Consider the following 23,936-nt stretch of genomic DNA (forward strand, 5'->3'; position numbering starts at 1 on the left):
CTTTAATTTTTATATGATCCTTTTCAAATGCATTTAAGAAAAAGTCTCTTTATTACTATTTACACATACATACTTCTCAACATTACAATTTTTTACAAACCCAACATAAAATGTCATCAACTGTTAAAAACTCAACCTGATATAGCTATAAGAGACAAGAATATATAACATTTTAAAAGATTTCAAAGTACAATGAATGACCTTTATTTGTCTAGTATTTCTGGGGCCAGATGTGGGAATGGATGTGTTCCAATATGTGTATTTTTCAAAACCTACTGAGGAGTTTACCATTCAGAAACAAAACATTAAAAAGAAAAATTAACCATCTGGGATAAACTTATTGTTTCCTGCCTTGTGTTAATATGAAATATAAATTATTATTTTGTTAATGATTCAGAATAATTATTGTGGATATTTAATGTTCTGGATGTTTTTTATCCCTCAAAGCAAGTTTGTTCAGCTATCACTTATTTTGTCATCACACCTGCCTATGGATGTCAATATGCCTCCTTGCCTCCATCTTCCTTACTCACACATTTTGGTGCCTTCTGTTACTAGTCTGTTGTGGAATGGCACATCAGTCAACCAAACATTCTGAACTGGAGGTTAAATAAAAGTGGTAAGATAGAATGAGAGTTAGTGAATAAGTAGAGGACTTTTAGCGATAGGGATTTAAAGTTACTCCCTCCCTACTTTTTGGTCTAGTTTTAGGTCCAAGAATTTCAAAGACCTGAATATTCTGAAACCATGACTTCCAAAAATTGGAATATATATATTATGTTCTGAATATTTTCCTTCAAATATCTCTGCAAATTTATCTTTTTGCATAACAGTAACCTGTTTGTAACAGTAACGCTTTGTAACCTAGGGATACCAGTGAATCACAAAGATTTCACTGGAATCTGCCAGCTTCAGTACTCAGCTTGCAGCCTAACTGCTTCTCAACTGAACAAAGCCAATAAATCCAACTCAATATAGCTGTTATATTCTATGTGTACTCATATACCATGAAGACCTGAGCTTGGTTCTGCATTTCTTTAAGTCACACAAAGGGAACTGATCTAGATCATATGTTGGTTTAGTCATTATATGTATGTCTGGTCACTACAAGTTTTGTGACCACGAGTATAGCGCTAGCTACAGCCACCTTCTCTGAATTTGGGACAAGATAAGGAAGAACAAGAGATTAAAAACCAGCCTATGTAAGATTTCTTCAGAAGACACCAGTCTTTTCCTTTTCTCAAGCACACTAGTTTTCCTCTAGGCCCTCTAGATGCTCCCGTAATGAACCACCAACATGACACTTTTCACATCACTTACTCAACAAACATTTATTGTGTGCCTACCATGCATCAAGCACTGTGTTAGCTGCTGGGGATACAACAGTGAATAAGATAGAAAAAGCTCCTACCCTCAGGGAGCTTACATCCTTTTCCCTAAATATGCTGTTCTAAAGTCAGCTATAGCTGCAAATTTCCCATAGGAATGTTTCTCACAGTTACTGACAACCAAGAAACCTAATCCAATGTTCACATTTTACAGATGCCTGAGCCTCAGATAAGTTAACTGACTTCTCCAAGGTGACACAAAGAACCAAGACTCCTAGTGTTCTTAATGGCAGCCCTATGGGAGCCCAATAAAACACTAAATGAGCACCCTTGTGAGTACCTACTGACTTGTAACACCTTTTATCTATTTTTTTTTCTCTTGCTTTCTTTTTCTGAATATGTTTACTTCAAACTTTTTCTAAACCAACATCTCTTATCTCTTCCCTCCATTTTCTTTCTCCTCTTCTCTATACCTGTCAAGTTTTCTTTTCCTCCACATTTACTTTGCCTTCCCATTCACTCTCTACACCTTCAACATTATAAACATACATGTTCCAAAAATTGCGCCCTTTGGCTCTTCAATAAGCCCTTCTAAAGACTCATGAGATTTGTTTACTTCAACCCTTCATATACTTATTATTCTATGCTGTATTATGAAAATACATAACTTCGGAAATATTTTAGAGACTGGAGATCATCTGAACATCAGCAAAAAAAATTTTGGAGAAGGAAACAATGCGTAAGGTAATATATTTAGTCAATTAAGGATTGGCACACTTAATTTATAGTAAGGAGAGTAGAGGAAGACAATATGAAATAAAGAACTCAAAGATTAGCATTTACTTTTATTTTTCCTTTAAAAAACACTTGATTTCATAAAAACAGCTAGTAAGTTCAAAAGCTCTGAGTTGCATTTTATTGAACCTGGTGGGTAGGAAAAAAAAAAATCAAAAGAGAAGAGAGGAATGCATCAATTTCAAACTGGATCATCAATCCTTGAATACTTCATAATTGAGTTATTTTAAATTTAATTTAAAAACTGAATTCCTTTAAAACATATAGAATTGATACCACTGAGTAGGAACAGAGAAAGATTTATTTCTAGGAAACAAAAATACATGGTCATTAAATTTGAGTTGCTTGAGTCAAACTATTACAACTGGGTACGGTCAAGGGAGGGAAAATTTTATTTTTACTAGTATAATTAGAAACATGATAGAAAATTATCTAAAATGTTATACCAAGAAGAAGACATGTAAGCTGAAAGGGGGAAGAGGGGGAATAAAAAAATTAGCTTAAAAAAAAATGACACAAAATAACTACAAGTAGAAAAACATAAATATGTATACCTGAGCTTGTGCACTGGAAGGGCAGTAGAATTAAATTTTATCAAGCACCTAAGAAATATGTGAAGCACTATGCTACTTCATCTCCTTATAAAATATTATAGAGAAGGTATTTATCCCCTTTTTACAGACAAGGAATAAAAGAATGATCAAAAAAAACAGTTATAAGGCAGTTTAAAAGGTTACAGTTTTGAAGCAAAGTTTCCTTTCTATTTGACAAAGTGATAGTAAAGGATAATACCATATTAGAAGGAATACATGAACATATTCTAAGTAGATTCCTATTTGGCAGGGTGCTAAACAAAGAATGAATTGAATTCTTTATTGATCATTTTTCAGAAATCCAAAAGAATGACCTAAAAAATGTTTCCACGAATTACTTCCATTGCACAAACTGATTAACAGCACATTCCTTAAATAGTTATGGCATGATATGCCATGCTTTATTCAATCTTTTGCTAAAGATTAACAATATTAATAATAATACAAGCTATAAGAAAAAAAATACCAGCAACCAAATCCTTGAATACTCATACTTAAATGAAGTCTCCTGAAATTTTTAAGGAGAAGGGAGACAATTTTTAACTGATGCAAGAGGGCTTAAAGTATCCCCCATTCCATTCCCAAAGCAACTACCTTCCCTAAACTCACTGTCTTGCCCACACATAAAGGGCAACCATTTTCTTACCTCCAACCTGTCCCCCTGTCTTCTTACCTCCAACTTGTCCTGAACCTAGCTGGTTAATCTTCCCTGTAACACTATTTCATTATACAATTTCCTTCATTAAAATCAAAGTATTTTAGAGACAGAAAAGTCTCCAGAGAGTATCCAACCAAGTTACAGATGAAGATCATTTCAACTTAATTATAGATGAACTAACATCAGGCATTAAGCGATTTGCCCAAGATCACAAAAAATGAAGAATAAAAACCATGATCCAGGGACTTCCCTGGTGGTCCAGTGGTTAAGACTCTGCGCTTCCACTGCAGGGGGCATGGGATTGATCCCTGGTCAGGGAACTAAGATCCTGCATGCTGCTGATGCAGCAAAAAAACCCAAAAAACAAAAAATACAAAGCAAAAAACCACACACACACAAAAACAAACAAACAAAAAAAACCATGATCCAATTTCTTGACTCTAATTTCAATACCTTTTTTCAACCAATCACACTTTCCGCTTCTTGAAGTAGTTGCTAACCTTCACATCACGTGGGAAACTTTAATATCTGGGTCCCACACCCAGAAACTGTGACTTAGTCTGGGTCTGGGAAATTCAAGGGCAGTGGGATTTTTTAAACTCTTTAGGTGTTTCTAGAAGGGCAGTCAGGGTTGAGAATCACTGTTCTAAAATTAAATCCAATCACAGTGTAGTCTTTAAAATGCTCTGTCAAGACCCAAAAGATTCTTCTAATCTTTATTTTTCCCAGCTTTATTGAGATATAACTAACATAATACTCTTCTAATCAACTTTAATACTTTACTCACCCCGATACAAACTCTTTTTAGATACCACATACTTGACTTACAATCTTCTTTGTAATTTCCCTAGTCCCCTCCCCAAAATATGCCCCGGTGTCTTTACTCATATCCTTCTCCCAACCTAGAATACTTTCCCTCCTCTTGTTCTACAGAGATAAACAAGACTATTTAAAAAAGAAAAGAAAACAAAACAAACCCAAAAAACAAACTGCTATGATCAAGGTGTTTACATGCAGTACATGTACACTGTACTTGGTGTATATGTGGGGCAACGCTCAGACATGAAAGCAGAATGAATCTGGGATCAGAACATGTTTCCTAGACAATACTGTACATGAACTGAATAATGAAAGAGACCTAGCCAGGCATTTGGTGGTGGTGATGAGGAGTCAGGGGAATAAAGATGTCACACCAGTTTGGTCTGAGAAAACTGCAAGATATATGAAAATGAGGACAAGTAATATGCCTGGAGGAAGAGTGGGCTTACCTTCTGGATAGTAAGGATGTATGAGACAAGCATGGATGGAGCTAACCTGACTTCAAAATCCTCAACTATGAGAAGTTGCTGCTGTGTTAGAACCAGCTGGGAGTCCCAAACATCTGGCTGGATCCTTACAGCAGGTGGCACTCCATCTGTGGAACAGCTGTGTGAATCTCCTACATATACTTTGCACTCCTCCTCCTCAACCTAAGTTTGCATGATACATTAGCAGCACCCTTTCACAAAGTAATGCAGGTCTCTAACCTTAGAGATCATCCTTGATCCCTCTCTTTCTTTCATATCCCACATCCCCAACTCATATTAGCTCTATGTCCAAAATATCCCAAATCTAACCATTTCTCAACACCTCTAGCACTAGTCCAAAGCCACCCTACTTTCCTGCCTGGACTACTGCACTAATTGTCTTTCTCTTTTTCTTGTCACTTGTCCCTCCTCCACTCAGTCCATTTTCTACACAGCAAGGTGATCTTTTAAAAATGAAACTGTATCTTAAAATCCTTCCCATTAAACTTAGAATAAATCCAAATGCTTTACCAAATCTTTACAAGACTCCATGACCTGACACCTGCTACCCATTAACCTTTCACTTTCTTTGTTCATTATACTGGCGCTCTCATTCATTCTTTAACACATGAAGTTCATTCTTACATTCTCATGAGTAAGACCATTTGCATTTGCTGCTGTTTGTACCTGAAAAGCTCTTCCCCAGATCTTTCCAAGGGCTTCCACTTCTCAACAGACTGGTTTCCATTCAAATACTACTGCCTCAGAGACAGCCTCTTTGTCTGCTCGAAAACTATTGATCCCATCCACTCATCCATTAACCTGACAATTTTTTATAGTACTTATTATCAGAATCATATTATTTATTTACTAAGTAAATAAATTTATTTGCATGCTTATTCTCTGTCTTCCTTCATTAAAATATAAGCTCCATGAAAGCAGGAACATTGTTATTTGCCATACTCTTCAATCCTGGAATAATTCTTCACTCATGGTAGGTACTAGATAAATAACACAATAAATCCTATCATAATGCCTTAGTCAGCAGACTCTTGGAATCTGTGGATTTAACATATGCAGTTTCTACTGTGTGCAAACTGCTTTCTAGGGTCATGACATTCAGTAAGTAAGTAAGTAAGTAATATGTAGCATCCAGGTTTCAAAGAAACTGCTGTTCTCAACTCATATTTACTCATAGTAAAACTTACAAAGTAAGGCAATCCTGGCTCTACTACTTACTCCCTAGGCAAGTCCCTTAACCTTTAATCAGGTTGCTGTGAAGATTAAATGGGTTTATATTTATATCAAGTACTTAACATAGCACCCGACACATAGAAAATACTGAATAACTATTAGCTTTTGGGGAGTGAGGGTCGGGTGGGGGGATGAAACATGCTTATGGAAAGAAAATCAACAGGTGGTCCTAAAGGTAAGATAAAATGAGATAGTCTAATGAAGTAATAATGGTTTTCACCTATAAATAGGTGTTTTCTGGGGGAAAAGAGTATGTTATAGCTGTGTTCTTGAACTTGAAAAGTAGCAAATATCTTGAGATACAATTCCATAAAATTGTGAAGATTTGTACTTCTTGGCTGAAACCAATGTAACAGCATAATAGATTTCCCTTGTCTTGATAAAGCAAACCACTCAAAAATTTATCCCACGCTGTAGATTTTGTTCCCACTACTAAAACAACCTTACTCATAGTCTCTTCAAGGACAATGTTAAACATGACCTCATCTGTAAATCCTGTCCTGATCATTTAAGGTATGTGATTACTCCTACCTTTCAAGTACCCAGAAAACTCTGTACTTCTTCCTCTATTTTGTAGGAAAAATAACTTGTGTATTTATCCTACTAGATTATATATAAGGACCATATCTTGTTCATCATGCATTCAACAAACATTTAGTGAGTGCCTATCGTGTACAGAGTATTGAGGATACAAAGGCAATGAAGACGTGCAATAAATAAACACAGCAACACCGAAGGCGTATATACACTGTACAGAGATGGCATAAAAGAGAATGCTCTTTCTACAATACATATGCAGTCTCTAGCATGATGCAATATATATGGTAGGCACTCAAAAATATCTGTTAAACTCAATTCCTACTTCCTTTTTGAACCTTTCCCGTACCACTGTAGCTTACTGTGCTTTTCTCTCCAATCCGCAAGTCTGTCCGTATCATTCAACATGATACCTTTTAACCTATGGTATTTAACACTCTGCATATAAATATGTCTTGACCTCCCTAACTATAAAATGCTTCTAGAGAGCAAGAACTCCCAGGGCATTCATTATTAATTCAAGTATCTGTTAAATGATCCTATTTCCTGAAAGCTACCAAAATGTGTCACATGCCTAACTATACTGTCAACAGCATTATTTATGAACCATTCCACCTGTGCTCTGGTTCTCCACAAAACAAGTAGCTTTCATATATGTATTCTTAAAACAGGAGGCCAAAGGGATGTTGTTGAAAGCATAAGGCTATGCCACTGCTTTTAAGCCAGGAGTCCGGATCCCAGAAAGAGAAGTTTATTTCCTTTCCCAGCTAGTGGTCTGGGTCCTCTGAGAATTCAGATACAAATGTATATAATGGATTCATTCAGACAGCTAGTTAACCTATGTGGCTAGATTATAGGCATATAAGAAGTACTCCTTTGGGCTTCCCTGGTGGCGCAGTGGTTGAGAGTCCGCCTGCTGATGCAGGGGACAGGGGTTCGTGCCCCGGTCTGGGAGGATCCCACGTGCCGCGGAGCGGCTGGGCCCGTGGGCCATGGCCGCTGAGCCTGCGCGTCCAGGGCCTGTGCTCCGCGGCGGGAGAGGCCACAACAGTGAGAGGCCTGTGTACCGCCAAAAAAAAAAAAGTACTCCTTTTTCTCAAATCCTCCAAGGCCCTAAATCCTGTTGGTAAGAAAGAAAAAGTCACACCAACGATACTACCACTTAATTTCAATGCATTGACTATCCAGGGAAATTAATTCCTGGCTCCCTGTTCATTCTCATCTAGTACACAGCTTCAGGGAGCCCAGGGGTCTTTAAACCTAGACAGTGTACTTAAAATCTTACGCAAAAGTAGAGAGCAAGTAGAGAATATCATGCAACTTGAATACAAGATTCCATTCACCAGCTTCTACAGTTACCACTTGATGCACAGTAGTCACATAAACCCTTGATGAAAAGTTACATATTTGGATACAACTATACTGTACTAGAACCCATGATCACACAAGCTCCTAATCCAGCATTTTCTGGGTACCCTTGTGTACTATACAATCACTTCCACCCAAATCTGGTGAAAGCTTTAAGCAGCTCTGTATCCATTCCAAGAGGAATTCCTTCCCTTGTTTTAAACTCAGTGAGTCTCAGTTTTGGAGAGGGCACTCTTCCTTCTCCACCTCTAATCTCTCTAATCATCAAGAACACAAAACAGATAGTAAACCTCCATTTTAATGGCTCAAATTCCTACTGAACTTTGCCAATCTGAATACAGAGTTAATGGTGGTACTCAATACACTTGGGGGGCAAAAGAACTTTGTAATATAAAGCCTAATGCACAATTAAAGTTAGCTGCCATAAGAATAACATCATGAATCTATTCCCACCTACTTATTCTATCTCCCCATCCTTTATTAAATAAGGTCAGCCCCTCAAGTTTTATCTTTCTGACTTACTTATACTACCGAAGCCCTGACCCTCAAGTCCTACATGGTAGCTGGTGTTCTCTCTGAGAAGGTGTGTGTTCAAACTACTTACCAGCTGAGAGACTTATCTGGCCCTGTCAGTTCTATCCTAACAGACAGTGACTAGGAATTCAGGCTCTGTTTTATTTTATTTTATTTTACTAGTTGTAGCTTCTAGATCTGTGCACTAGAAAGGAATGATTGTACCCTGACTTGAGACATTTCAGTTTCAGTTGATCTAAGGTTCATTTTTTAAAATAAGTTAATACCTACAATGTCAGTTAAAAGAGTGAGCCATGAATTGAAAATGCTGGCTCATCAATGCCATTTATTATACTAAACTCCAACAGGAAATATCTGTCATATGTAACTTCTTTTTAAATTACTAAGTACCTTAAAATACTTTTCCTAATGAAAATAACTTTGCTCATTTATTAATCTTTGTATATCCTTAACCATCAGCACAATCATGTATACAAATTAAGTCAATAAATGTCTACCTTACCAATGAAATAACTATATTCCAAACCTAATCCATTCTATAACTTAGCCCAATTATAACTTCACATTTGTAGGTTAAAAAAATTAGATCAGATTTTCAAAGTCCATATAGCTGATTATATTGTAAAATAATTGCCATTCTCCTTCATTAAATAAGCTTGGCTTCTCAAATATAACTTTTCTCTATTCCACTATCTACTTTCTGCTGTGATAAATTGTGGGCTTTAAAAAGAAAGGAATGTAAGTTCTTTGCAGTTTCTCTATAGAAATAAAGGGTAGCTTTAAAATTTAACTAGATATTTCGAACGTAAGGGTTACCGGAAAGGTGAAAGTAGTAGGCTTCAAACAAAAACAGTCCAAATGAAACAAACTGCTAGCTAATAATATTCCCTCAATAACTAGAACGAACATTTGCTGATAAATAAGCAACATCTTTTTTGTGTAATAAAAGGCTTAAAAATGTTTTCTACTTAACTAGAGGAAAGCTAGTATCTGTAATTAATAATTTTCCTTACTAATTCTGTACTAACAAAATTGTGTTTCATAGCAAAAAGAATGCCACAAGAGGTAGAGAGAAAAAAAATAGATGGAAACTATATTTGTCTAACAAAATAAGTTTTTTCCCCTTACTAAATTACAAAATAAAATTGAAGGGTAAAGTGGTATGACAAACTACTCTTATATCTATCAAAACTTTGCCTTTTATTATACTGGGAAAGAGTTCCAAATCACATAACTGATTTTTATTTGAAGGTGGTTAAATTATTTGGTCATCAGATTGTCTGCTTCAGTTACCCTATTATTCTGTAATCTTTGATGGGAATTTACATCCCTTTTAGCACTCCCCTCCCACTACAGAGATGAGAGATCAGCAGCCTCTGACATTACAATATATGACAAATCTTATTAATATATAAAAGTTTGGAAAATTAATTTAAAAAAGGAAAATTTTATAATTTAGTTTTATAAAAATTATGTCATAATAATAGTTAACATTTATTGAGCGCTTACTATGCGCCAGGCACTGTGCTGAGAGCTATAAAAGTATTACAACACATAAAAGAAATAAAGTCTTGTATATGGAAAAAGCTTTGAACTGTTAGTCAAAAACAGAGATTGTATACCCAGACTGAGCCAAAGTAAAAGAAGTATTTGCTAAACAAAGAGAACATTTCACAAACTGCTAGGTAATGGGCTTACATTAATAATAAGACCAAAAAACACAAACAAAACAACCTCCTTAACTGACCAGTCAAAAAACCTTTAACTTCCTCCAACTGAAAACATAGAGAATGTCTATTTTTAATTTGTTTAGCAAATCTTCTTCAAAAATACTGCAAAGGAACATACACATACAAAAGATGAAGAAATAAATTTTGATCTACCCTGTATCCAAATAATCTTGAATTAGAAAGGTCTGAAATAATGAGGTTTTTCGCTAAAATAAGAAAAACTGAAAATTAAATACCTTTCCTTTTAAACCCTAGAATAAACCCACAAGGGCAGCATTATTCTTTATTTGGTAGGTATTTTTTTTCTTTAAATAAAGTAGCCCAGAATAAATACAAAATTCTTACTTTGTTGCCCGTATAAACTTGCCCCAAACTGAGACAGCTGACCTGATGTAGATGGTGATGCCAGCATCTAGAAACAAATTAATTATATTAGAGCATAAAGAAAGTACACAGAACATTGCACTGACACTTTACAAATCTGTACAACATATCATAATATGTGAGAATCAAATCCATATTTCCCAATCTTCAGAAAAACAAAAACATTGCATAATAAATTCCATGTTACTTAAGAGCGTATCACAATTGCATGACATCAAACTATGCAAATAAAATTAATTTTTGATTGCTACAAAGTTTTTTTTCCCCAGTTACTCTAAATGAAACTATGACAGCATCATTACCTCACTTAAAAAAAAGCAAACTAGGCTAACAAATACATGAAGACAGTACTTCAAAAAGTCTAAATTTAAGTAAAATTACTTGATCCTTAAATAATATATTAAGCTAAATTCTAAATTCAGTTTATTAAAGTTGAAAATAAAATTACCTAAATAAAAAAGTTTTTATTTTGTAATAGTTACTGATTTTTATACAGAAATGTGTATCAAATGGGTAGAAAAATCTAACAAACATACACACAACCAGGTACGTGGAGAGGTGATACAATACCAAAGGTCAAACCCAAAATACTTACAAATATGTATAGACATGGTATATAATGTACACTGCATGTACATTCATGGCACTTGTGTACAATGCCTTTCAATTTTTTGCATCATCTTTTTTTCCTAGAATAAAAATTCTTTGAAGCCATGTTATATTCATTTTTTACTTCTTCATAGAGACTAGCACTGCATGTGGCAGTGCTATAAAAAACTAGATAACTTAAACTGAGTAAATGAAAATGTGTACGTGTAAGTGCATGTCTGTGTATTCCCTGTCTTATATTAAGCAACCATCAAAACACCGTAATTAAATAAGATGAGCTGCGTCATCAAAAGGGTTGTAATCTAGTGGAAGGACAGAATGAATTACACAACTAATTATGTTCCAAGGCACAGTGTGGTAAGTGCTCTTAAGGAAGTATAAAGTATCACTGGAGGAAGATATTTCTAAAAAAGGGTGAGGTAGCAGGAATACTTTGTAGAATGGTAACATCTGATGTGGGTACAGATGAGGGGTCTTCCAGTGTGAGACTATGCAGTGAGTGCGATAAAAGTTAGTGACATGATTAGAATACAAACAAAATAAGAAACGTCAGTGACTGAACAATAGGGTAATTAGGGAAGGGAGATAAGGCCTACCCTACGCACACTGGGGAATAGAAGAATGGGAAATAAGAGAGTGATGGGACCAGATGCAAAAGGTCTTCTTAAATGTTATGCAAGACTGGCTCTAACTATGGCGATAAAGAGAAAAAATAATTTTAAGCCAAGAAGTGACATGATCAAACTGTGCTTTGGGAAGATAATTCCAACAGCAAAACTGGATGGAAATGGTAAGATACTAAGCTAGAACAGGAAAACTGCGACTATGAAAGAGTCCTATTGAAATGGTTGAGATATAGGGGAAAAGAGATGGGTGGAGAATCACCAGACAGGGAACTATCAGAGGCCTCTCTGGTTTCCAGCGAAGAACTGGGCTGACATTGACCGCAGTAGGAAAGCCAGGGGGAAAAATATTTAAACAGTAGAGGTTTATACAATACACATTTCATGCTATTTTCATGTCAAAATTCTAAATTGTTTTAATTATTCTGAAATTCACAGAAGTTTTTATACAACAGTAGCTTTAAACTAATGACATACACCAGACTCTTCTGGGGTTGGGCTAAGTTACTAAACACAGCAGTATTTAAATATAGTAACAAATTTTCTAAAAAAGCATCAAACCTTATAAATATTCCTTCTGAAATCTGGAGGGTATACAATATAAACAGTTAAACTGAAAGAATACACATTTTATGCCTGACCAAGTTATTTTGTTAGGTACAATTATCGTTACTATTACCACATAACCGCAAATATTTTAAGCACATTAAAGGTTCATTTCTAAATTGCAAGAACAAGATCAAAGAACATATGTAACATACAATGAAGCTTTAGTTGGTGACAGAAGGTAAAATGTTTATAATAAAATCCCTTAACAATCATGATTTTCTGTTATCATTATAAGCTATAAACAAAAGTAAAGGAGTATAGTTTCCAAAGGCTTCATATAAAAGATGCTGGCCAGCATGAATCCATGACTTAGAATGATCCATAATGTGAACATTCTAGAATGGACCACTAAAAATTTTACTTTTCCCAGAAATGTGTATGTTTATTGAGCACATAACTCCAAAGAACAGACATTTTATAGTCTACTTTCTCACAAAGGTTATACATCCACAAGTGAGTTATAGGTATGCCAACATATCACTCCTCTCAGCACCGGGAGATAAAGTAGAGAAGATGACACAACATGAAGGCAAAGGGGGAATGGCTCCCTGGGCCAAATATTTGAGTCGAAGAGCAGCATGGTGACCCATTTACCAGTATGACATATTAAATATTATCATTTTCTCTATGTGTGAGTACATGAAGGTTAGTAAACAATGCTTTACAGAAACATGAAAGCAGTTTGTTTAATGGTTTATAACCTTCAAACCATCGAAGTAAAATAAGCATTGATCAGCTATACAAACCAATGTTAAAATGACTGCTTCAAAATGTGTCAAAATGCAAATATATAATTTCTTATAAAATCAATCCTAGCGGTATATATTTTTAAACTCTGAAAGCATGATTCATGAAATATATCAGTGCTAAAAATGGATTTTAAAATGGATTTAACATACAACGAAGGATTATGGGGTAGAAACGCTATTTACAAGCGCAAAGAAAATACACAAGAAATGTACTCTGGCACAGAAATAACTACAATTAACAGACGACAGAAAATTTATATAATTTTTTAACTGCTGAAAGTTAATTGTATAAAGGTAAATTTCTTAGAAAAATACAGAACTTTAGATCAAGAGACGTATTAGAGTAGGGAATATAAGCATAAGTGGAAAGAGCCCGGCTTTGAGTCAGAAAAAAAATCTAGGTTTGAATCCTGATTCTGCCTCTTATCTATGGGAGAGCCGAGCCTCTGTTTCCTTCCTGTAAGATGGAAATAACACTACCTACCTTATAGAGTTGACGTGAAGATTAAATTAGATAAGATATACACATATTAAGTGTTCAATAAATGGTAGCAGCTGCTGCTAGTAATCTAATCTTCCTCCCAATGCAGGACTCTCATCAATAGCAATCAGAGGGGCAGCCTTAGGGGAATTTATTGAATAGTACCCTAATTTTATATTCATTTTTGCTTAAGAAGCTAAAGAAAGAAGTTTATCAAATGAATTCTAGATAAAATAAGGAGCAGAACTTGTGTTCTTAGAGGGGGAAAATAGTAGAAAAAGATTAAATGTCACACAATCAGTAGAATGCTGAAACCAATAAGCAGGTTACTGTGTTCCCAGTCTAAAACCGTTATAACAACTATATTCTTCCTCATTTCTCAGTCTATAATACAACACTTCATTCAAACGACAGTAAAGCAACTAGAAGAAACAGTAATGTAATACAAGTTATTTTCCTGACTCAACAAAGAGCTCCTTTATCCTTTTGCTTAATATACAGAATATCAAGGAAATCAACAAGTTAGAAACTGTACTTCTAAAATATTTCCACTGTTACTAGATATAATTCTGAAATCCATGACCAAAAAAACTCTAAAATTATTTTGTTTTACAAAATGTATATTTGAAAAACTTAATAACAGGCCAATCTGGCTCCTTCCAGCAATCCATAACAGCAAAGAAGTGTTAATTATTCTATCCCCCTCATGGTTTCCAATAGTGATCACCTCTCGCAATTACTCCCTCCAATAAAATGTACCTTCAATCACAAAACCTATTTCAAGAAACATTAAAATTAGTATGGTCAAGAAATAATTTTCTACATAAAAAATGACTTCAAAATGCAACAAAGTTTTATTAAATAAAAATTCCCTGACCACAAAAGCAATTTAAAAATGAAATATATAAGTTTTTAAGTGTTCCTTAAAAATTCATTGTACAATATACTTAAAGGTATGGTGATAATATAATTCCTAGCATTCTGTTATTTATTCCAGGATGAAAACAACAAAGAAATATGATTTTGACTATATCATATCTACAAACAGAAAAAAAAACAAAGAAAGTTTTAAATCTAGACAGAATCTGAAAAACATTTAAAAATTAAAAACAGTATGGTTAAAAAAATAAGAAACCACTGAAGTCAGAATGAAATCTAGTAAACAAAAAGAAAGACTATTAGAAGATAATATATTAAAAAGACCAAAAGAAGAAAGGGACAAGAGAGGAAGCAGGCAGAAAAACAAAACAGTCAGTAAGTCATGGGACCTGGTAGCTTATGTAACATACAATGAAAATCAATGAAAATCAATAACAAATTATGAGTTTACCAGATATTTCAAGTAATTTTGATTAAAGCATTAAGTTTTCAAAAATAACATTTTCAGAAAGTGTAATATATGTTGAAATAGTCAATGTAATTAATTCCTATAGAACATTTAACATTCAGAACATACTAAAGAAAGTACGGCAACGAAGATCTCTATATTATATTGTGTGAATCTTAGGTTAGAGCCAAAGCACAAATTTAAAGGTATATTAAAGGCTCTTAATATGCATTGCTAAACTGTTTTCTACAAAGTCTGTATTATTTATGCTTCCACAGCAGTTACTTCAATGTTCCCTCACAGATAATGGCTACTCTTCCACTTAAAAACAAAAACCAAAAAACCAAACAACAACAAAAACCCTCTTTGCTAGTATGAGAGGAATAAAATGGTATTTTCTGACTATGATTTTTTATGATTGTTATTACTGGATGAAAAATTTTCTAATTATTTTTGTAGATGTATCAAAATTTGTTATATCTTTTAAGTATATCATTTTAACTCCCTTTATAAATAGGAGTTTATAAAAACTGCCTTTTTATCTTTAAAATACAGAGTTTGAAGATTATTTAAATGGCAATGAATTTAAGAGATTTTAGAACACTGCCTTCAAATCGTTTGACATTTAATTCTAATTTCTTTAAAGTCTGATTTATTTACATTTAACTCTATTAGGTTATTGTTGCCATATAAAATTTTGACATACTTATATACATTCAAATTAAAAGTTTTAAAGGTTATTTTTGAGTTTTTTAGGTAAACAATTGTATCTGCAAATAATATTAATTTTGTTATTTTCAACATTAATTCATTTCCTTCCCTTTCTCTAACAAAAAGACTCAGTAAAAGTCCACTATCTTCTACACCTTATAATAAGTTCTAAGAACACAGCAGTAAACTAGAGAGGCAAGGTCCTTGCCTTTGTTAAACTTAAATTCTAGTGTAGTACACAGGAGAATAAATAATTAATAAATACATACTTCAGGAAGAGATAGTTGCTGTAACTGTTAAAATGCAAGAAAGAAGTTAGGATATAGTAGTAGTAGTAGTACTGATAGTATATACAAGCTACTTAGGAAAAGAGTGATCAGAAAGGCTTCTCGGGTAAGATAGATTAACAGATACCTGGATGTAGTGAGAGAGAACACCATGTGAAGATCTGAAAAAACTAAGCGCAAGGTCCTGAGACAGAAACAAATTCAATGAGCCAGAGAGTCAGCCAGGATGACTCTCTATGTAGTTAAACACTAATCATGAGGATGACAACAATAATGGTGATAGAAGGTATCCTTATTTTATACTAGATTTTAACAAAATATTTATTATAAATTGGCCTGAGAAAAATCCTAGTTGCCATAATTGCTGTAGGCTAACACAAGTATGAAAGTTAGGTACGAGCTGAAAATGGTTGCCATTTGTCAAAACAAGGAAGTAGTCTACTCTAATCAGTTTCATGAGTTTTTTTTTTTAAAGTAAGGATAGGTGCTACATTTCATGTCTTTATAGCACATACTAAAACAAGGGAAAAGAGGTTCCCACAAGTTTGTGTGTCTAAAATGATTATGCTTAAGAATCACCAAATGAGTGCAACAAAGACTCAAAAGACTAGAAAATACGTTAGCAATCAAAATACAGATATAGTTTTTAAGAAAACCCTAAAATTGCTTAGATTATACTGCTCCCAAAGAGTTGTCTATTGCGTCTTATATGAATGTTTTTCATTTTCTATAAGTCTCCAAAAAAAGATAATTAAAAACAAATAATTAAAAATCACACAATTACATGATACACAAACTATCAGTATCCAAGCTTTACATATAGATAAGGAAACCAAGGCACAGAAGAGGTCATATAACTTTCCCAAAGCCACAGAGCTAATAAATGACAGCGCTAAGATTCAAAAAAGGAAAAGGGAAAGGGAGAAATCAAGCCCATATCTGCCTACGATTTACTTAATCTTGTGAAAACATTTAAGTAATATATCTGTAATTTATATTACTTTTATACCTCAAAAACAGCAAATTCAGCATTCTTTTGAAAGACACATACATGTACAGGCATCTCTTGAAATAAAAGGCCTTGGAAAATATGAAGTAGCCCTAAAGAAATATTTAGCAATTTAATCCACACAATCTTATAAAGAACAGTTTACCAAATACTTCTACAACCATGCATATGATGAAGAAACAATTACATTTTATGCTCTATGGTTAGGGTAAATCAGGAATTGGTTAGGTTTTGGGGGTCTTTTTGCTTTTGGGGTTTTTTTTTGGATAGTTGGCTTAAAGATTCACTCAACTACTGGCCAGTTTTCCTTTATCATAAGTTACAATTTAAAATAATTTTCTCACTGTTGCCAGGAAGGAAAAGAATACAAAATTATCCCAGTCATTTATTTATTATGTTTAAATTTTTTCTCTTTAAAAGCCTTATAAAGCACAAAATAATCATTATCTGCAGATGATATACATAACTACTAAAAAAACCAAAAGAATCCATGGCATAATGTTATTATTATTCATTATAGTAGCAACATTTAATATTTACTATTTGGTCTTCTATAAGTTTTGCATACAGTTATCATTCAGTCCTTAAAACCACCACCCATTAGACATGTACTATTTTTCTTATTTTATAGATGAGAAAACTGAGACATACAGAGACTGAGTAACCTGCCCAAGGACACAGCTAGTAAACCATGTGACTGAGATATAAACTCATAAAATAGAATGTCCAGAGCCCATACTCCCAATCAACAAAAACTAATAAAAAGAGTTTTGTAAGGTAGTTAGTTATAAAATAAATATATACACATACAAACTATTTCATATATCAGTAAAAACCAATTAGAAAAATGTAATGAAAACGGCAACCATAAAATCCTACTTCCTAAACGGCATAAAGAACAGAAACAGGAGAGAGACATACTCTTCTGAAAGAAGGTAAACATCAGTATAAATGTGCAACAGTCAAAAACATTTTTGTAAAGGATGTGAAAGACCTTACCTGACTAAGATGTGAAAATTGCCTATAAAGCTACAGCTATTCAACTATGTTGTAGTTCTTCCAAAGAATCAATATGATATACAGAACAAGAGTTAAGAAACAGGCCAAAAAAATCAGACATTAGTATATATATAAGGGAGAATTCAAATTAGCCATAAATGAATGGTCTAACTCAGGGGTGGGCAATTTACTGAATGCAGGCCAAATCCAGCACACTGCTTATATATGTAGGGTGCAAAAATTAAGAATGATTTTTCACATTTTAAATGGTTATATAAGTACCTACATATTATCCTTTATTTAGCCTCTTGGCCCACAAAGTCTAAAATATTTACTATCTGGTTCTTTATGGAAAAGTCTTCTAACCTGTGATCTAAACTATAAAAAAAGTGTTGGGACAACTGGATACCAGATAACCTTATGGGGGTGGGGGGGTGGCACAAGGAGGGTAATCTGGCACCACAAAACTCACACCTTAATCCAAAACACACTTCTAATGAATGTAAGTTATATGTGTAGAATTAAGCACAAAAATACTAGAAGAAAGTAGGTGGGGAAAGTCTTCCTAGGTATGATCTCAAAGACTGAAAACATTAAAACCAAAAAACCCACACAAAACTGATTAGTCAAATTCAATAAAAATGATAAATAATTTTATATTAAAAAAAACCTAAAAGCAAAAAACTGAAAAACTATTTATGACAAGAGGTTATTAACCTTAATATATGGAAAACACGGACAAATAAACAAGACATCAGCTCAATAGAGAAATAGAAAATGGCACAAAAACAGTAATCCACAAAGGAAGAAATAAAAGTGCATATATGCAATGGAATATTACTCAGCCATAAAAAGAAACGAAATTGAGCTATTTGTAATGAGGTGTATGGACCTAGAGTCTGTCATACAGAGTGAAGTAAGTCAGAAAGAGAAAGACAAATACCGTATGCTAACACATATATATGGAATTTAAGAAAAAAAAATGTCATGAAGAACCTAGGGATAAGGCAGGAATAAAGACACAGACCTACTAGAGAATGGACTTGAGGATATGGGGAGGGGGAAGGGTAAACTGTGACAAAGCGAGAGAGTTGCATGGACATATATACACTACCAAACGTAAGGTAGATAGCTAGTGGGAAGCAGCTGCACAGCACAGGGAGATCAGCTCGGTGCTTTGTGACCGCCTGGAGGGGTGGGATAGGGAGGGTGGGATGGAGGGAGATGCAAGAGGGAAGAGATATGGGAACATATGTATATGTATAACTGATTCACTTTGTTATAAAGCAGAAACTAACACACCATTGTAAAGCAATTATACTCCAATAAAGATGTTAAAAAAGAGGGGAAAAACAGATGACAATAATTATACTAATTACTAAGTTGAAATTAAGTATATTAACAATTCTTATAAATATATATGCACACATTATTAGATACATGCAATATATTATATATTGTATTAGCATATATAGTATATAATGGTTTAGGTTACATGTAAAATTGTTCATTAAATGATCCTGAGGTATGTGTTATTTGTTTGCTATTTATAAATAATATAATTGATTCTCACATAAATTAAGGGATTGAATCAAAAAAAAAAGGCCATCTACACGGAAAAGACACAGAGCCGTGTGTGTGTGTGTGTGTGTGTGTGTGTAAATTAAGCAATGTTTTACTGCACATTAAAACAGTAAGTTTCTTTTGTCTATCTGTAAAAACTTAAAAGCTGATATTCTCAAGGGCACAGAGAGTGCTGATGAAAGTAAAAATTGGTGCAAACTTTCTAGTGAAAGACATGTCAATATGGCCCAGAGATTTAACTACTAATATATTTTTAAATAAAAATATGTGAAATATAGAATCAAAATTTTAGCCGTAAATTATTCCCGACTAGCATTATTGGTAATTTTTCCCCTCCCCGACCCCACGCATATTTTCTAAAATTTGTGCAATACCCCTTACTATTTTGTAATGAAAAAAGTATCAGCAACACAGAAATTTATAAGTAGCTACTATATTATTATTCCCATTTTCAGATGAAAAAACTGAGGCTTGGAGAAGTTCTTGCTAATAGGCAAAGCCAAGATCCAAACCTATATCTGTCCTGTTTTAATCTCCATGTCTTACTACCTTATTAATTAATTTTAAAAAAAAGTTTTGTGAAGCAAATCATTCTGTTATTTCTGTGACAATTAATCTGGAATAGTAACCAACATATGTATATGAGTGTATGTAATAATTCTGACTAAAAAATTCTGACATATAATACAGTATTTCTGTTCCCTAGAAGACAGACATCTCTGTCATTCATTCTCTGCACATACTTTTTAAAGAATTTCAGTTTGAAAGCTTTATATCTTCCTGATAAGAATGAATGCTTTTCATCAATAAGTAATATTCCACTACCATTTTTGCATCAATCTTAACTTGCACTGTACAATCACAGTAACACACATGCAGATTAGTTTCTGCAGTGATGCTACCGGAAAGACATCCCAAATTATTAAACTATAACATCAAATCTTAAACTTAGAAATTTATGTAAAAAATAATTCAGTTATAATTTACATCAAATAGCAAATAGCTAGAAAGGCAGTAAGATAACAGAAAATTAATTAGATGACATTATTCTGTCAGCTATTCAACTGCACAAGAAAGCCACCAAACACAAAATTTGACAAGAGTCCTAATAATGCACTTGATAGTTTGTTGCCAAAATGACACAATTTTCAAATAAAAATAAAGGGGAGGGCTTCCCTGGTGGCGCAGTAGTTGGGAGTCTGCCTGGCGATGCAGGGGGCACGGGTTTGTGCCCCGGTCCGGGAGGATGCCAGCGTGCCGCGGAGCGGCTGGGCCCGTGGGCCATGGCCGCTGGGCCTGCGCGTCCGGAGCCTGTGCTCCGCGACGGGCGAGGCCACAGCAGTGAGGGGCCCGCGTACCCGGTGGGGGGGGGGGGGATAACACCAAAACAGGAAAACAAAACAAAGCAAAACCCCACCAAAATTCTAACTTAAACCTTGAGTAAGCCTATGTGTGAAATTCTAAGACACAGGAAGTAATTTACTAATGATCAACTTTAATGAAAAATGATGGCATTTGTTACAAAACTTAGAATTTTAAAAGTGTTTTAAAACATCAGAAAGAATCTCATTAGATTAATATCTAGAGTAAATTGCTGTATAGACAGGGAAATTAGGAATAGCAAATTTATAAAAGTTTGAAAGAGGAAAAAAAGTTGGGCAGGTACAAAGTACAAGAATGCAACTGGTTTGACTACAGTATATAGCGTATAATTTAAAGTAGCTTACCAGAATTTGAAAACAACAATGGAATTTATTTTAAAATATTTTATCTATTTGCTAATTATGACTTGGCTGTGCTCTAAATCCTTTCATTCCAAAAGGGATTACTGAACTACTAACCTTCCAAAGCATTTAACTCATACTTCTATAATATAACATCTTCCATGTTTCTGAATACAGTTCTTCAAAACTTTTCTGTTGTAGCATACCTATAGCTAACAGAGGAGAGATGGTCTGCCTATCTGAGGTCTAGGATTATAACCAGAATATCAGAAAGCAAAGGAAAGGTTTCATTGCAGCCTGACATTGTATCTTTAAATCTGTACAAATCAGCTTTCTGCTCTTTATAAAAGTATTGTTTTAATATAAAAACAAGTTATTTCACAAATTAAAAAAACAATCGATGTTCTAGAAGTAATACCTTGTTTACCCCATGTCTTTTGAGTACTTCCTACCACAGTATTACCATATCTCAACTTGAGAATCATACAGTATTTTGTCTCCAATAAGAATTTAAGAAAGCTCATCATCTTTGTATCCCCAGGGCCTAGCACTATGCCTAAAACACAGTCACTCAACCAAAGGTGGTACTCTACAGTTCATATACTGCTTTTCAGGAATCAGAAAGAGACAGACATATACTATTGAGTAAACACAGCTTAACGGGTTAACTTACATCTTTTTCTGACCGATGTGGAAACATAGAAGACTGGCTGTAGTACATGTTTTCGTCATGGTAGTCACTGTCGACCCCCTCTACAAACTTCTTTCTTGAAGCACCAAACATGCTGTTTGTCACCTAAACAAAAATATTACTTTTATCAAGAATAATGTTTTGGAAAATGTCAGGCTTTACCTTACTCCTATGTGGAAAACATAAAATGAAGGGAGCATTGCTAAGATAAAGAAACAGATCAACTAAGAATTAATGATACAGGTGAGAAAGTCATAACAATGTAGTAGAAAATGTTTACTTTCAGGCCCTGAAATCAAGAGGAGAAACTTAAAGTCTGTCACATGCAATGATTCCAATTATTTTAAAAGAAAAAATATTACTTATTCTTGAAAATTGGCAACCCAATATAATTTTCCCATACAAAGATTTTTTAAAAATTAAGTTTGGGTTTAAATTATTCAAAATTTTCACATGCATCTTCAACATTAGTGTCTTTGTCATTGTTATACCTACTTTTTAAATTATGTTTTCCAGAGCATATCATCTTCACTTACAATCTAAGTTTACTGAGATATAGCACTTTTTGAGTCCATGTATAATGGCACACTGGAAATCTTATCTCAAGCCACAAGCTCTCACTCATGTAATAGTAGGATAATTTTTTCACTCATCATCCTGGTATAAATTTATGATCTCTACTACATAACCTGCTTACTCTTTTGCTTTTTAAGTCTTTACCATATCCAACACTAGTAATTTTGAGCCCTCATCAAGATAATTACTAAATCTGTGCTAATTTTTATTTTATTTTATTTTTTTCCATAAGGTGACCTGTATAAAGCTTCCAAAACTATCAACTGACAGGTTATTTAATTAAGGTCAATGTGTCTTATCCCTAATAGTACTCTGTAGTTCAAAGTAAACTGAAATGTCATGATAGCCTTGTAAAGACTAGAATACACAGTGACTATATTTTTTCACAAAAAAATGGGGAAAAACTCATCAAATTTGACATCTGTCTGGTACACTCATTATGAATAAGGGTATTTTCTTCCACTGTAAGAAAAAAGGAACTTTCTTTTACTTCTCATTTCAAAATGAAACACTGTAGTTACTGCTGTTAATCAGTAGACATGGTGAATTGGTATACTGCAGATTTTAAGGCTAAATTTGATGTGCAAGTTTGTTGAAAACACCCATGTTACTTAATAATTGCTTTATATTTTAAGTTCCTTGTTAAATCTGTAAGAAACTCAAATATTTAAGTATTCTTCCTGTTGAAGTCTGAGAAAAAGCTATTCAGTTAAATATGAATACCAGTCTGAAGACAACTTAACCACTGCTTTGCTGTATGTTTTTAGGCTATATATCTCTTTAGGTGTGAAATACAGAAAGATATTTTCAAGGATCTATTAATTTGTTAGAACATACTTTATCTTCTTTGGGCAGTGGACTCCCTGGTGAATCTCAGGCAAGGGCTTCTATAACTCTGAATGTAATTTTAGGGACTAGGTAGGATCCCTCATGCCTAGCCTCTAACCCCCCCTAAGTAGTCCCTAATAGGAAAGAGAGGTTTTTTAGTGAGTTTTATTTCAGAAAAGTAACAGTGGAAAAAAGCACTTTAGAGTCTGCAAATTAAGACTCTTTACACATGAGATTTTAAAGGTTTGTTTTGTAAAAGTTAAGGATACATTTAATTCTCTTTAAAGGACAATTACTACTGAGCTCTAATTCTAAAAAAGGATAAACACAGGAAAATGGCATGAAACTTGCAGAATTCACTAAAATTTCAGGAGCGTACCAAGATATCTCTCATCAAATTTTACGTACATAAGTTAAGTCAAATGGATGCAAAGTGAACTCTTAACAATTGTGATGTAACATTCATCATCAAAACCAATTACAGACTCTTAGAATCCTAAAATTGAAATTAATTGTACTGAATAAAAAAACTTCATTCTAATATTGTGCAAAGAGGTTTAACTGTTTTGAAAGCAAAACTAAACACGTGAAATGCCTCAGACAGAGGAAAACAGAAATGCTCTCTTTCATCAATACCAAATTTTCCCAGACTCACTGTGTGT

General features: G+C 33.9%; 1 protein-coding gene across 6 annotated transcripts in view; it reads right to left on the reverse strand.

Annotated features, from left to right (window-relative positions):
- Positions 1 to 23,936, reverse strand: part of CNOT2 (CCR4-NOT transcription complex subunit 2) — a 110,936-nt gene that overhangs the window by 23,260 nt on the left and 63,740 nt on the right. For 5 of the 6 annotated variants that reach the window (XM_079938288.1, XM_079938287.1, XM_079938289.1 and 2 more), the window contains exons 3-4: positions 21,853 to 21,975; positions 10,429 to 10,495 (exon numbers count right to left, since the gene is read on the reverse strand). In XM_079938288.1, coding sequence (XP_079794414.1) covers positions 10,429 to 10,495; positions 21,853 to 21,975 — 190 coding nt within the window. Of the gene's footprint in view, positions 1 to 10,428; positions 10,496 to 21,852; positions 21,976 to 23,936 lie in introns of those variants that run through there. The other variant, XM_079938292.1, reaches the window with a different exon arrangement.

This window comes from Stenella coeruleoalba (genome assembly GCF_951394435.1).
Source record: "Stenella coeruleoalba genome assembly, chromosome: 11".
In the NCBI taxonomy this organism is placed as follows: Eukaryota; Metazoa; Chordata; class Mammalia; order Artiodactyla; family Delphinidae; genus Stenella; species Stenella coeruleoalba.